The 10,505-nt window shown below is 53.6% G+C and overlaps 4 protein-coding genes across 4 annotated transcripts in view; 1 reads left to right on the top strand and 3 right to left on the bottom strand.

Annotated features, from left to right (window-relative positions):
- SEPMUDRAFT_163519 (amino acid permease) overlaps window positions 1-1,714 on the top strand; it is a gene marked incomplete at its 5' end in the record, with an annotated part of 2,552 nt that extends 838 nt beyond the window's left edge. The window contains 2 exons of the mRNA XM_016908062.1: window positions 69-294; window positions 365-1,714. Of these exons, the coding sequence (XP_016762064.1) occupies window positions 69-294; window positions 365-1,610 (1,472 nt within the window). The 3' untranslated portion in view covers window positions 1,611-1,714. The remainder of the gene's footprint in view (window positions 1-68; window positions 295-364) is intronic.
- Window positions 1,715-1,852: 138 nt separating this feature from the next.
- Window positions 1,853-2,862, bottom strand: SEPMUDRAFT_163518 (uncharacterized protein; the record flags this gene model as incomplete). Its single annotated transcript, XM_016908061.1, has 4 exons — window positions 2,566-2,862; window positions 2,353-2,482; window positions 2,132-2,284; window positions 1,853-2,005 (listed from the first exon to the last, which is right to left on the bottom strand). The coding sequence occupies exons 1-4, from the start codon at window positions 2,856-2,858 to the stop codon at window positions 1,856-1,858; spliced, it is 726 nt and encodes a 241-aa protein (XP_016762063.1). The 5' UTR covers window positions 2,859-2,862.
- A 1,311-nt stretch (window positions 2,863-4,173) lies between these two features.
- On the bottom strand, window positions 4,174-8,156 carry SEPMUDRAFT_149061 (Arginase/deacetylase). Its single transcript, XM_016905313.1, has one exon. The coding sequence runs from the start codon at window positions 7,851-7,853 to the stop codon at window positions 4,293-4,295; it is 3,561 nt and encodes a 1,186-aa protein (XP_016762062.1). The 5' UTR covers window positions 7,854-8,156; the 3' UTR covers window positions 4,174-4,292.
- SEPMUDRAFT_116949 (uncharacterized protein) lies at window positions 8,157-9,060 on the bottom strand (the record flags this gene model as incomplete). The annotated part of the gene is made up of 2 exons (XM_016901298.1): window positions 8,157-8,533; window positions 8,994-9,060. 2 exons carry the CDS (start codon window positions 9,058-9,060, stop codon window positions 8,157-8,159), a joined length of 444 nt encoding a protein of 147 aa, XP_016762061.1.
- Window positions 9,061-10,505: the final 1,445 nt, after the last annotated feature.

Below are 10,505 nucleotides of genomic sequence, written 5' to 3'. Positions count from 1 at the left end.
AGAGAGAGAGAGAGAGAGAGAGAGAGAGAGAGAGAGATCTACTCCATGCTAACACACATTCTCTCCAGGTGGCACAATCGGCACCGGTCTCTTCATTGGCAGCGGCGGAGCACTCGCAACAGCAGGTCCTGCGGGATCACTCATCGCGTACGCCTTTGTCGGTACCATTGTCTACTCTGTCATGGTAGCCCTGGGTGAAATGGCCACCTACATTCCCGTCTCTGGAGCCTTTACCGTCTACGCAGCCCGCTTCGTGGACCCCAGTCTCGGTTTCGCAATGGGATGGATCTACTGGTGAGTGGTTGTTGATCTATCTCGTTATCGTTGGAGAGAACACGTTCTAAAGCTAATCGTGCCGAAAAAGGTTCTCCTGGGCCATGACATATGCACTTGAACTGACAGCCTCGGGCTTAATCATCCAATACTGGGCCCCAAATCTCAACGTGGGAATCTTCATCGGAGTCTTTTGGGTCGTCATCACATCCATCAACTTCCTCCCCGTATCCTTTTACGGCGAAGTCGAATTCTGGTTCGCATCGATCAAAGTCCTCACTGTCATCGGCTTCCTCCTCTTTGGCATCTGCATTAACGCCGGAGCAGGAGACCAAGGATACATTGGATTCAAATACTATCACCACCCAGGCGCCTTTGCCGAATATCTCGTCACAGACAATCCCTCTCTGGCCAAATTCGTCGGTTTCTGGGCGGTATTAATCCAAGCGGGATTCTCCTACCAAGGCACGGAACTCGTCGGAATCGCAGCAGGCGAAACCTCCAACCCACGCAAAACCGTACCGGCAGCAATCAAAAAAACCTTCTACCGCATCCTCTTCTTCTTCGTCTTCACCATCTTCTTCATCGGAATTCTCATCCCCTACGATAACCCTCAACTCCTCTCCTCCAAATCCGACGCCACCGCCTCCCCCCTCGTCATCGCCGCACAACTCGCAGGCGTGCATTCCCTCCCAGGAATCCTCAACGCAATCCTCCTCTGCGTCGTCCTCTCCGCCGCAAACTCCAACGTCTACTCCGGCTCACGCATCCTCGTCGGTCTCGCCGAAGAACACAATGCGCCCGCGTGCTTCAAACGCACCACCTCCAAAGGCGTCCCCTGGGTCGGATGTAGCGTCACAGCCGCCTTTGGCCTGCTGGGATTCATGAACCTCTCCTCTTCCGGCGGAGAAGTCTTCAACTGGCTTCTCAACATCGTCGCAATAGCAGGTTTCATCTCCTGGACATGCATCAACATTTGCCATATTGCATTTCAACGCGCTTTGTCCGCACGCGGCCAATCTCGGGATACGTTACCATACAAAGCGCTGTGGCAACCGTGGTTCTCGTGGTATGGGATATTTTTTAACACGTTGATTATTTTGACGAATGGATTTACGGCGTTTATGCCGTGGAGTGTGACAGATTTTTTTGTGGCGTATTTATCTCTGATTTTGTTTGTTGTGTTGTATATTGGGCATAAAGTGATTTATCGGACCAAGTTTGTGAGAGCGAGAGAGGCGGATTTGGATACGGGTCGTAAGGAGATTGATGAGTTGTTTTTTGAGGATGTGGAACCGACGACGTTGTGGGGCAAGTTTTGGGCTTGGATGGGTTGATTTGAATGAGAGAGAGAGAGAGAGAAAAGTTTCCGAATTGACAGACTAGTTTGTCTTCCTTTCTCTCCCTCCTCTCCACTACCAACATACAAGGTACATATCGCAGCAACCTCCCTCCTCCCCCCTTCTCTCCTCCCTCAAACAACAACAGCAGCAGCAGTCTCCCAAAGTGAAAAAACAACAACAAAAACAAAACAAAATGTTTTTCTTTTCTCTTTCTTTTTTTGTTTTTTTTTTTTGTTGCACTAAGGAGTCGTCCCCGTCAAATTTCTACCAAGAACCGGTTTCCCACAACCCTTTTTCTTCGACTGACAACACAGTGCTCCATCGGCGTATCGGGCGAAGCAATCATCTGCAAAAGATTGAGCCTGGTCAAATGCTTGATTGTTTGCACACTGTTAATTGTAACCCGACACATAATCAGGTCCTTTTGGTTAGTAACTGTCTCTGTCTTCGCTCTCTTTCTCGTGTGTGCATGTGTATATGTACATATATGAAAAAGGGGAAAGGGGAGTACGTACATGCGTCGTGCGATCAGGCCCGAACGGATAGGCTGCCCAGCCTCGATCCAAGCAGACAAAGGAGGTGATAAAATCATATGGTATAAAAGGTCCAGTAGTGTCACCGGGAGTATCGTAGTAGCCGCAGTAACAATACTCGTTTTTGTCAATTCTCTGGTTTGGTGAGTGTGTGTCTAAAGCAGCATCGCGTGCCTGGTTCTGGTGTTTCGCGCCGGTCTTACTTTTACCTTGAATCGGATCGGGACAATATGTTGTTTTGCCAGCGGGACAACACTTGGCTCCATAGACGTTCTGGGCAGCACAATCATCTGCGAACGCTTGAGCTTGGTCGAATGCTTGATCGTTTTTACACTGTTATACCGACACACACTTTTGGTTAGTATTCTCTCTCTCTCCCTTTCTCTCGTGTTGTGTTGATGAAAAGAAATACGTACATGCAGCGTCTTGTATTCTCCAAATGGGTAAAGGTCCCATTGTCGGTTCTGGCAGACAGTAGTAGTTGCATCCGGAGCAGACTGAAACTCATAATCCGCTCCGGGATCAGGGTTCTCTGCCACGCAGAGACAGAACTCGTTCTCATCGCTGGTTTCAGGGGGATGTGACTGCGTATTGTGTGCTCCCTCAACCGGAAGCGGACATCCGTCTTTGCCCTTTGGACAACAACTTCCTCCCTCGACGCCCAGGCTGCTGCAATCATCTGCGAATTGCTGGCTATACTTGGCTGCATCGTCATTGGCACACTATTACCGACACACTTTTGGTCAGTACTGTTGTTGTTGTTGTTGTTGTTGTTGTTGCCGTTGTCGCTGTTGTCGTCGTTATTCTTCTTGTTTGTACGTACATGGACAAAGCCATCACCCTCCCACAAATATTGTTTCCACCCATCACCCAAAGAATCGCAGACGAGAGCAGTTTCATTACTGGCACCGTCGAAAACTCCATCGTTGTAACCCACAAAGTTAGTGGCGCAGAAACAGAATGCATTCAGATCGGGGTTGTCCTTAGCAACAGCGAAGCTAAATGGGTTTTTGGGATCAGCATGTCGTCTCGTCTGCTCGACTACATAAAAGGTATTGATTGTGGGGGGATGGGACTTACCTGCATAGGGAGGCGAAGATGACCCCTGACAGCTTCATCTTGGTCGTGGTTCGGTCGTGTTGGGGAACGGTGTCGAAGTAGAGAGTGTCTGGCAATGTGGATCAAGTGTTGTGTCGACTCAAAGCGCAAAGCAGAGAGCAGTGCAGTGCAGGGTGGAATGAAGTTCAAGTACCTGTCTGTACTGGATATATAAGTATAGAAATTGTCAGTCGATCGGCCCTCCCCCTACCCCCTACTAGAGGTCCAGAGCGTCTGCGTGTTGGAATGAGATTTTCGCCGACATTGTCCTCCGGTCCTACTCATGGGCCATGGTTCTTCCTGTTCTTCTTCTTCTTCCTCTTCATCTTCCTGGTTCTGTTGCCAATAAAAAAAGACATTGCCCTGCCCTGTCAGTTGGTACCTATTTCACCGTACCCTTGTACAGGATGCCATCCTATTCCGCCTCCTTGTATACCAACAACAACAGCAGCGATTGCCCTCTTGATGTGTGATCAATTGACCTGGTCTTGAATCCTTTATTCCTTTTCTGGATCTGATGTCAGCTGAATTCTCTTGTTGTTCTCCCTTCAAATACGGAGGAGAAGCAGGCCTGAGTATCGGTCGATGAAGGAAAGCCAGAGACAGAAAGTTCAGAAACCAACTCTTGAAGTCTGGCAAGGTTGTCTTTACCCCACCCCTATCCTGGCTTCAACTCATCTCCTGATTCCCCTTTTTGCTACCTAGGTACCTTGCCCGCCCATGTCACCTTCCCACTGCCATGGATTCCCCGATGCCACCTGCCTTAGCATTTGTAACCGTACACGTAGTCGTGCCAAACAGAAGAGATTCGGGCCGGGGCAGATGAGATGAATAGAAATAAAAAAGTCAAGAGACTTTTGTGATTGTTCCACTGCCTACGCTTTCATCGACGCTATGAACGCAACAACAAGCATAACGGTTTCATGGGGTATCTCATTCAAGGAAACAACAACAACAACTCCCTCCCAAGCACAAAACAAAAGGGAAACAAGCCCCAGTACAAGCCCGTTCGCATGAGTATCGATCTCATCTCATCATCTCATCATCAGGCACCCTTCATCTCCTGCTCTCCCGGTGGAGTGATAGAAGCCTTTGCAAAAGGGATATGTCCCGTACTGCTAAACACAGGTAGCTGACTGGGCCGGCTCGGTTGGGAGGGAGGGACTCGCACGAGTGATTGGTCTGCACTCATCTTAGCCGGTGGTAACGGAGGACTTGCGACGACGGTGGACATGGGGGGCTCCTCTGCTCCGTTGGGTTGAGTGTTCATATCTCGTGTCTGCTCCAGCGGCGTCCCACTCACATAGGGCTCAGCTTGGGGCACTAGGAGCTGTGATGATTCGTGAGAAGAGTCCGAGCCCGCCACAGCAGAAGCAGCTGATGGCCCAATTTCTATCGAAGACGTGGGGTCAGCGCCAGACATTGCTTCGAATGGCTGTAGGGGTGCAACGTTCTCCTTCGACGTGATGTGGAATGGCTCCTCAGGTTGGGCTACATTCTGCCACGTAGCCGCTTCGGATACTGCCACCCCTGGTCGAGTCGAGGCGGCTGTCGTACCAGCAGGAAGTGCGGTCGTAAGTGTGCCCTGATCGTGAGCAGGAGATGGTGTGATGGTTGTCGAGGCGTTCGCAGTCGCACTGGCGGATTGGGCTGCTTTCTTCGCAGCGGCATTGACTCTTCTGGTCTCTGCTCCTTTCAATGCTCGTGCTCGACGCTCGGCATTGAGCTTCTCCATCTGCTTGCGATCGTGCTCTTCCTTCGACGCTGGTGCCTTGAGTGTGATCTTTCTCAGCCCACTTGTCAGTGAGTCCACATCCGAAGACTGTTCGGAGGCGACGCTTCCGGTGGCAGGGGGTCGAGGTGCAGAACTCGTCTTGCCCGCAGGTGAACTGGGCGCAGTGGCAGCTGCAGTGCGTGCAGCCTTCACTGGTGCTCGTACCTTCTTCGTGCCAACTTGTGCACTCGGCGCCGGAATCGGAGGCGGCTTCATGCTGCCATTCATGCTGCCATTCACATTGACATTACCGTTGGTCACTCCTGGCACGGAAGGCATCGGTGGCCGATCTTTTCCAGCGTCACTGTTTGTGATACTCGATGCGCTGCCTGCACTCAACCGCCGGCTCAAGCGCCTCTGCTGCGGTGCAGCGACATCACGAGTCGGCAAGATGTCAATGGTCTCTCGCCTGCTGGCTCTACTCTCGTTGCGACTGATACTTCTGGAGCTCTCGTCGCTGTAAGCACTTTCCGCGTAGGCAGGTGTCTTGGCTCGACGATCTCGTAGCTGTCGAGGCTGTGAAGCATCGTGCGGCGGCGGTGGCGGTGGTGGCATGGCATCTTTCTTGGTGCGTGGCATGACGAGCTCGTCTGCAGTGCAGCTCTTGGTCTGCCGATCATGTGGAATGAGCAGATGGGATAGCTCCTGAGTAGCAACAACCCAGTCCACTTCGGGAAGTGGTGGAGTAGGCGCACGCTCAGGTCGGGGCACATCGCGCAATGTACCAGAAATCGAGCGCGCAAACTTGTTGGTGTCGACGACTTTGTAAGCAAAAGACTCGGTGGGTGTGGCATACGTTGGTTGCGGTCCCACGCGATGTTTCTTGACCTGCGGCGGCGGAGGAGGGTTGATCTTGTGCTCGAGCGCGGTGAGATTCGCGCTGGACCACCACGACTTGTCGTAGCGAAGATGAGAATTGACACCAGTCATGGAGAGTCCGTTCATCTTGTTGCTCAAGCTCATGAGATGGTCGAATCCATCGTCGCTCTGTGTAGTGACAGACGTGGCACACAGCCCAGACAAATGGCTCAACACACCGCTGCACAGTGCCCGGTCACTATAACCACCTTCGAGTACACTGATGACACGACCGTCACAGCCGGACACCTCACGCGATAGCTTGACGATATCTTCTGTGAAGCGAGCATAAAACTCGGTGGGCACATTCACCTTGTGCCGCTGCATGCCTTCACCTTCCCATTCGCTCGCATCAAAGCCGGCAGAGATGAAGATGGCGGCTTTGGGGAGGACTCTGCCTTCTGTGCGCACACGATCGGTATGATAGGTGAGAAAGACTCGGGCTTTGTCGAGCAGGATGCGGTAGCGGTCTTCATAGAGCTTCCAGAAATCATCCTCCGTTTTCCACGGCTGGAGATGGACATTCCAGATGGACTGGCTATGTGCATTTTCCACACACAAACTGGCGGCTTGGACCTTGGCGTCGTCACCATACTCGCACGGGTAACTGTTGATGTCATGCAGGCTGTAGTACCCAATGTCCGGACTGAGCTTCAGCTTGCTATTCGCTTTGGCGTTCTGTCTCTTCTCGTTGTTCTTGCTGTTCCTCTCCCACGCGATGGCCTGACTCCCATCCCCATGGTGCAAGTCGAAGTCGAAGATGGCCGCGTGCGTCATGCCATAGGTCTGCGCGGCATATTCAATGCCCACGTGTACATTGTTCAACCAGCAGAAGCCGCTCGGATGATCGGCAGAGCAATGGTGGCCCGGTGGACGAACGGCAACAAAGGATTTGGAGGTGGTCGAGCCCGGTGTGAAGACGGCATCGACAGCGTCAGCGACACCGCCCAGGGCGCCTTGGAATGCGTCCAAAGAAGCGGGAGCCAGATAGAGGTCGCCTGGATGCAATTGTGTCTTGTCCGAGTCCCTACTGACTTCCTTGATTCCGGCGGCAAGCCTCTCCTGCGCAGCATGGCACATGCCTTGCAGTTCCGTCATCCACTGCGTCCCATGTACCGCAGTCACATATGCCGAAGTGAGGTCGATAGTTCGCGCTGTACGCCGAATCTTGAATGGCGGCTGCGCGTCTGGGTTGCGATCGGGATGTGGAGCATGCTTGGCGCCTGCGTGATGGCCGCCGAGCCTGACATATGCTGTGGATGCTCCCAGCACACTGGCATGTATGCGCTCTGGTCGCTCTACAATCAGCGAGAGCTGGCCCTTACTGGTCTTTAAGCGTGACCAACGATGTCCGTAGCATGCGTCGTGGAGGATGACGACGACATCGGACTGCAGGTCGGCATCGCCATGCCCCAGCAGCTCCCTCGTAAAGTGTGCAGTGGCCAGCTGAGCAGCAGTGAGGGGGATGGGCTCCTCGATGGACTCCATCCGGCCCTGGGCTTCTCTCAGGCCCGTGATGAGGTTGGAGATGGAGCGCTTGGGAGTGGCCTGCCTCTCTTGCTCTTCTGGTCCACCACCACCACCACCACCACCACCACCGAGAGACGACCTGGACGACTTTTGGCGGAGCGCTGGAGACGCGGACGGCTTGCGCATGGCCATGCTACTCGAGGCGCGGCGCGAAGGTGGTTGTGGGCGGGGTGAGTGGGGTGGCAGGTTGGGCGACGCAGCAGACGTGCGTCGCGATCGAGGCATCGGTGTCGGTGTCGATGTGGTCTTCATATTCGGCGTGGGCGGGGCAGGCGAGCGTGGACTCTGGCCATAACCATGACCATCGATTGCAACCGTCATCTGTCGCACGGCATGCGACAATTCGGTGGCATGGTCGGTGTTGGTGTCGATGGCCAAGGCGGTCGGACGCGCACTCTCTGCCCCTCCTCCATCTGATGGTAGCCCCGGGGTGGTCTGCTCCATGGAAGGATGCCGGGTCGTACGAGTGTGTAGCAGAATTGTGTATATGTGTGTGTGTGTATGTGTTGTCTGGTAGAGTGGTATAGTGAAAACAACAGAGATTCGTGAGTGGACCCTGGTCGACGCGACCAAGGCAGACGTGTTCGTAGCGACGTAGCTTCATTAGGAAAGTACAGTAGGACACCCAGGTACCCTTGCTCCAGGATCGACGCCGGCTCTGTCCCAATCGGAAATGAGTTGGCACAATTTCGCGGATGGCGCACGGCCTCTTCCCATGTGATTATTGTTCCGGCCAGCGGATCAACGTCACAGGTCTCGCGAGAAAAGCTGTCGTAGTCTCGTGCGTACTCGGTGCAAAGTGCTGGTGGTGCTGGTAGTGGGCGCAGCGGGCTCGCTCCAGCTGGCTGAGTATTGCAGAAAGGTCTCAAAGTCCAGCGGCAGCTCGGGCTCGGGCGGTGGTGGTGGTGCGGGGGCGCGCTGCTCATTGAAGTGGGCACTACGCTGTCGGTTCCTCAATGCCACCGACGAACGGTGTCGCTGGCCGATGTGTTGCTTCGACATGGCGGATGGCAGTCCAGCAGGCAGACTGGCAAGAATTGGGGGATTGATGAATGATGTGGTCCGCAGAGCAGCAGCAGCAGCAGTAGCAGTAGCAACAACAGCAATAGTGCACTGCTTTTGTTCTGCTTGGTGACAGTGTGCTGACTCGGAAAGAATGAGAATAGGTGTGTTAAGGTGTGAGCGGTTCCGATATGATAGGACTGACTCGAAAGATGCAAGAAGACACCGGACGTGGCAACGTTCCAGCTATAGATACATATGTATGAGAAGCAGGCGGGCTATACACCCGGCCATATGGGGTGTCTGGTCCACGATCGTACATGCGCACAGGACCGGGGGGAAGAAAGCTGAAGCGTGCGGTCCCTCTCCAGCTCGGTCGGGGTCGCTGTTCGAAGGGCCCCTGACCATTACACCACGATGTTGCGGCCGGCAGTGGCAGTACGAGACGCGTCGCACGTCACCAGTCTACCTACGCCTACCAGCGTCTAGCCGTCCAGCGGCCGCTTCGCTAAGGTCAGGTCAGTATTCGTATCCGCCAGCACCAGCACTTTGAATTCCCCCATCATCATCATCATAAGGTACCATCGTTCCCAGTAAGATTATTGTCGAGCGGGAGCTTGCGGGAGTTTTGCCCATGCTCCATGCTCATTGAAGGCTCCAAGCTCTCATTCATTCCATGCATTCAAGATGGTTCAAGCTCAGCGAGTGCATCGATCAGGATCTTCCCGAGCGTGCCTAGACGACGTAGACTTCACTACCCGGACTACCGTACAAGTGTATGCCCTGTCGTGACCCCCGGCCGGCTCGCTATACAGTAGGCCGAGCGAAGATGGAAGTTGTTGCTTCATCTGTTCATCAGCCCTCTCTCTCTCTCTCGCCGCTGTTGTATCTCCATATCCCTAGGTTGGTATGTACCTAAGGTACCTGAGGTACAGGGAGAGGATGCACTGGTAGCACCACACCTCGGGGGTCCACGTCTACGGTCTACCTTCATCCAGGCGGGAGCTGTGTCTGGGGATGGGCCTAGCATCGACTGCATCGAGTGAGTCGGCTTCCCATCCAATGTGGCGCATGCATCCGGAAAGCGTTTGGCCGACCGCTCGCTCAGCTTGGCATACCTCCTAGGTCACCTTTTTTCCCTCCTACCTTCCCGCTTCCCATGTCCTGGTTTGAGAATAGACCTTTTCGTTGGCGGCCGTTGCGTTGAAGGTCTAAAGTGACACCGCCGAGCGGCAATCTCCTTCCCCCATGTGGTATAGCGGAGTCTATTTCCCGACACAAGCCAACGAGGAGTAGCGCCGTCTTGGCCAGATGCGATCTCTGCAATCGGTACAGTTCCATCCAACTGACACTACACACCGGCCTCAGACAGACTACATAATACGGACTGATACAGACTGATACAGTAGCACTCTCGCGTTTTTGCCACCGTCTTCCTTTGACCGCAGCAGCACATCATTCATGTTTCATCCGTACAGCATGACCGTCTGTCTCATGATCCGACGTGAATTTGCCAATGTCGATACATAGCTGACGCAGACACAGTGAGTATGTACCTCAAGTACAGTACTAGGAGCCCAGGAGGTGTAGTCAGTACCATTGTACATACCACCAGTTCGGCAGTTTCCACGTCAGGCCACCTCGGAGTGCTACTAAGCATCTACGGTCTACCTAGTTCTACCGTGTCACTGTGCCAGATTGACTTTCTCCAGCTCCAGGGCTTCAGAACAGGCCTCTCCATGCGTCAATCGAACGTCGCTGCGCATTTACCAGCAGTCCAGCACCAGCAAGCTTCGTTCAAGTGAGGCGAATAATAATCTCACCACTGCTGCCAGTCTGCTGGTTGTTTGTCAATTACAAATCATTGAGAGAGAGAGTAAAAAAGCCAAGTGGTTCTGGACCTGTACGAGGGACCGACCAGGTGGTATAGTCACCATAGTGCATTCATCATTGTCTTTTGAACCATTCTGAAACCGGGCGGGAAGAGATTGACGAGGGAGGTCGACGACTGGACTTTCTCATACTAGACAGGGCCCGCTTCTCTTCTCCCGACGATGCCGACGACCTCCCCTCGCTCCCCCAGGCCCCATGCAA

This window comes from Sphaerulina musiva, assembly GCF_000320565.1.
Source record: "Sphaerulina musiva SO2202 unplaced genomic scaffold SEPMUscaffold_4, whole genome shotgun sequence".
NCBI classification, from domain to species: Eukaryota; Fungi; Ascomycota; class Dothideomycetes; order Mycosphaerellales; family Mycosphaerellaceae; genus Sphaerulina; species Sphaerulina musiva.
This window is presented reverse-complemented; position numbering and strand designations above follow the sequence as displayed.

Excerpts from the sequence above, each read along its gene's own strand:
- SEPMUDRAFT_149061 (XM_016905313.1), bottom strand. The coding sequence starts at position 7,853 with ATGGAGCAGACCACCCCGGGGCTACCATCAGATGGAGGAGGGGCAGAG.